At 41.8% G+C, this 2,287-nt stretch overlaps 1 protein-coding gene across 1 annotated transcript; it reads left to right on the top strand.

Annotated features, from left to right (window-relative positions):
• Nucleotides 1–434: 434 nt before the first annotated feature.
• Nucleotides 435–824, top strand: LOC147449126 (uncharacterized). The gene has a single exon (XM_086522547.1). It carries the CDS (start codon nt 435–437, stop codon nt 822–824), a length of 390 nt encoding a protein of 129 aa, XP_086378673.1.
• Nucleotides 825–2,287: the final 1,463 nt, after the last annotated feature.

The following is a 2,287-nucleotide window of genomic DNA, read 5'->3' as shown; positions in this document are numbered from 1 at the left end:
ACTTTTGGTACTGTTTGCACAACTTGATATTGTCCATACAACCTGGTACTATTTGCACAGCTTACTTTGGTACTTTGGTACTGTTATGTACAGAACTTGTTTTTTTTATTTTTTTGGTGATTTAAGTCCTTTGGTACTTTGGTACTGATATGTACAGAACTTGCTGTTTTTCTTTTTTTGGTGATTTAAGTCCTTTGGTACTTTGGTACAGTTATGTACAGAACTTGCTGTTTTTCAGACTTTGGTGGTAAAGTCCTTTGGTACTTTTGGTACTTTTGGTACTTTAGTACTTTGGTGCTTTGGTACTGTTATGTACAAAACTTGTTGCTGTTTTTCAGACTTTGGTACTCTGAATTGTATACCTGCTCTAACAACTTAGTTTACTTGACAAAGATATTTTTGACCAGTCCCATTGTGAAAAATGGGCTTCCTCTATGACGGATGTGGCAGGACTTTTGGGGCACTTCGGCGACAAGCCCATTTTCCTGAAGCTCCTGCGAACAGTTTGGCGCAAGCATCCTCAATTTAATGAAGCCAGCACGCTCCTTGTAGATGACACGAGATACAAATCATTGAAGAACGATTATGAGTCGTGCTGCTGCATTCGGACATATGAGCCAAACTATTATGATCCGAACAAGCCGAAGTATCTCATGGATGTCATTCTGCCATGGATCACAGAATGGCTAGATGAGAAGTTTCCCACCGCTTATAGCCGGCGCACACCCTTGTTTGATGCAGAGGACGACATCTCCCTGTATGTTGCTGACTACTTTGTATCTTTGGAAGGGTATTCATACTGGTTTGACCCCCCTGACGTGTAAAAGATTCTGTAAAAGACTGGCATTTTTGTGTAATAAGAAATTATTGCTAGGCATGAACCTTCATCTGCAAAAGTTTTACACATGCACTTAATTTTTCTGCACATGATCTTTTCTTGCCACTTCTTTGGTAATTTTTCTGTTGCTATTTGCATGTGAAGCCTGAATCATCAGAAATGTCAAATAACCCATGAGCATTGATTACTCCTTCCCACTTTAATTTCTGTCCCATTGATAACTAAACCCAAATTCTTGCACCTGCCTAAGATATTTTCAACCATATTAAAGTATGCTGCTATCAAACAAGGATTAGGTAGTCTGGCTATCAAATTTGGTACTACAAGAGTCAGTTGAAAACAAATTAGCAAGTACACACTACTGATCACAAGTAAGATTCTATTCAAGAGAATTACAACTGTTGTTGCCAGTGGCTAGACTTGTAGTTGGGGTTTACGCTGCATGGCTCCCCTCGTGGTCACTCTCTTCTTCATATGGCATACTGTTGTAGATATTTTCATATATATCTAAGGATAGTATAAAATGGTTATGCAGGCCCGGTTTGACCTCCACGGGGAACCGTATGGCTCTAACAAGATGGGAGTAGATCATGACCGGTGGTTTCTCATTCAATAGGATATGAGTATCAACTTTGCCCTCAACCAGGGCATAGTACGAACCCTCAACCAGAATTCCACCCTTTACGATCTTGTTATGCCAAAGGTTCTTCAGTACTCTTGGTGCCTGGTACATGGTTTTGGTGCACTTTAGAAGATAGAAGTCCTCTTTCTCCTTGGTTGCTTTCACTGCAAAGTTATCCCCAATGGACAGTATTGGCTCTGCACCTTCGTGTCTCCTTCATACATAGGCATGGTTATATCCACACTCACTTGGGAGGAAAGTAGATCATTGTAGTTCTACTCATCATCCTCATCCTCATCACTACCTACTTGTACAGACTCTTTCAATGGCTCAATGGAGAGATATTTCCATTCTTCAGTGCGCTGTTTATTATTGCATCTCCTCCATTGCCCATGCACACAAGGATCACAAAAGCAAGACAGCGTCCGAAAACGCAAATCACATGGATTGTGTGTTGAGTAGCCGTCAACACAATGGAATGAGTGAGACCTTGCAATTGGTTTGCAATCCCATAGTGGAGAACGCAACACATCATTCGATGAAACCAACCAGAAGACCCTTCTTGTGCTGGCACCCCCACCTTCCCTTGTTGTGTTAAACCTCGCGTTTAGAAAATTGACCACATCAGCCGCACACTTCATGGGCCAGCCATCGGGCTTTAGCTCCTCATGCGTCAAGGTTCTCTTGATAACAGGAACTGCGCCATCATGCTCTCCTTTTCCATGTCCTGAAACGGAGAAGTTGTGCATCATATGAAATCCTGATAATACCTGGCTACAAAACAGTATGGTCATTGTGCCTTGAACTGTGAAGCGGCACCATCTGAC

The sequence above is a fragment of the Adiantum capillus-veneris genome, chromosome 10 (genome assembly GCF_014529385.1).
Source record: "Adiantum capillus-veneris isolate H3 chromosome 10, ASM1452938v2, whole genome shotgun sequence".
Taxonomy (NCBI): domain Eukaryota; kingdom Viridiplantae; phylum Streptophyta; class Polypodiopsida; order Polypodiales; family Pteridaceae; genus Adiantum; species Adiantum capillus-veneris.
The sequence above is the reverse complement of the archived record's forward strand: the minus strand, read 5'-3'. Positions and strand labels throughout refer to the sequence as shown.

Excerpts from the sequence above, each read along its gene's own strand:
- LOC147449126 (XM_086522547.1), top strand. The coding sequence starts at position 435 with ATGACGGATGTGGCAGGACTTTTGGGGCACTTCGGCGACAAGCCCATT.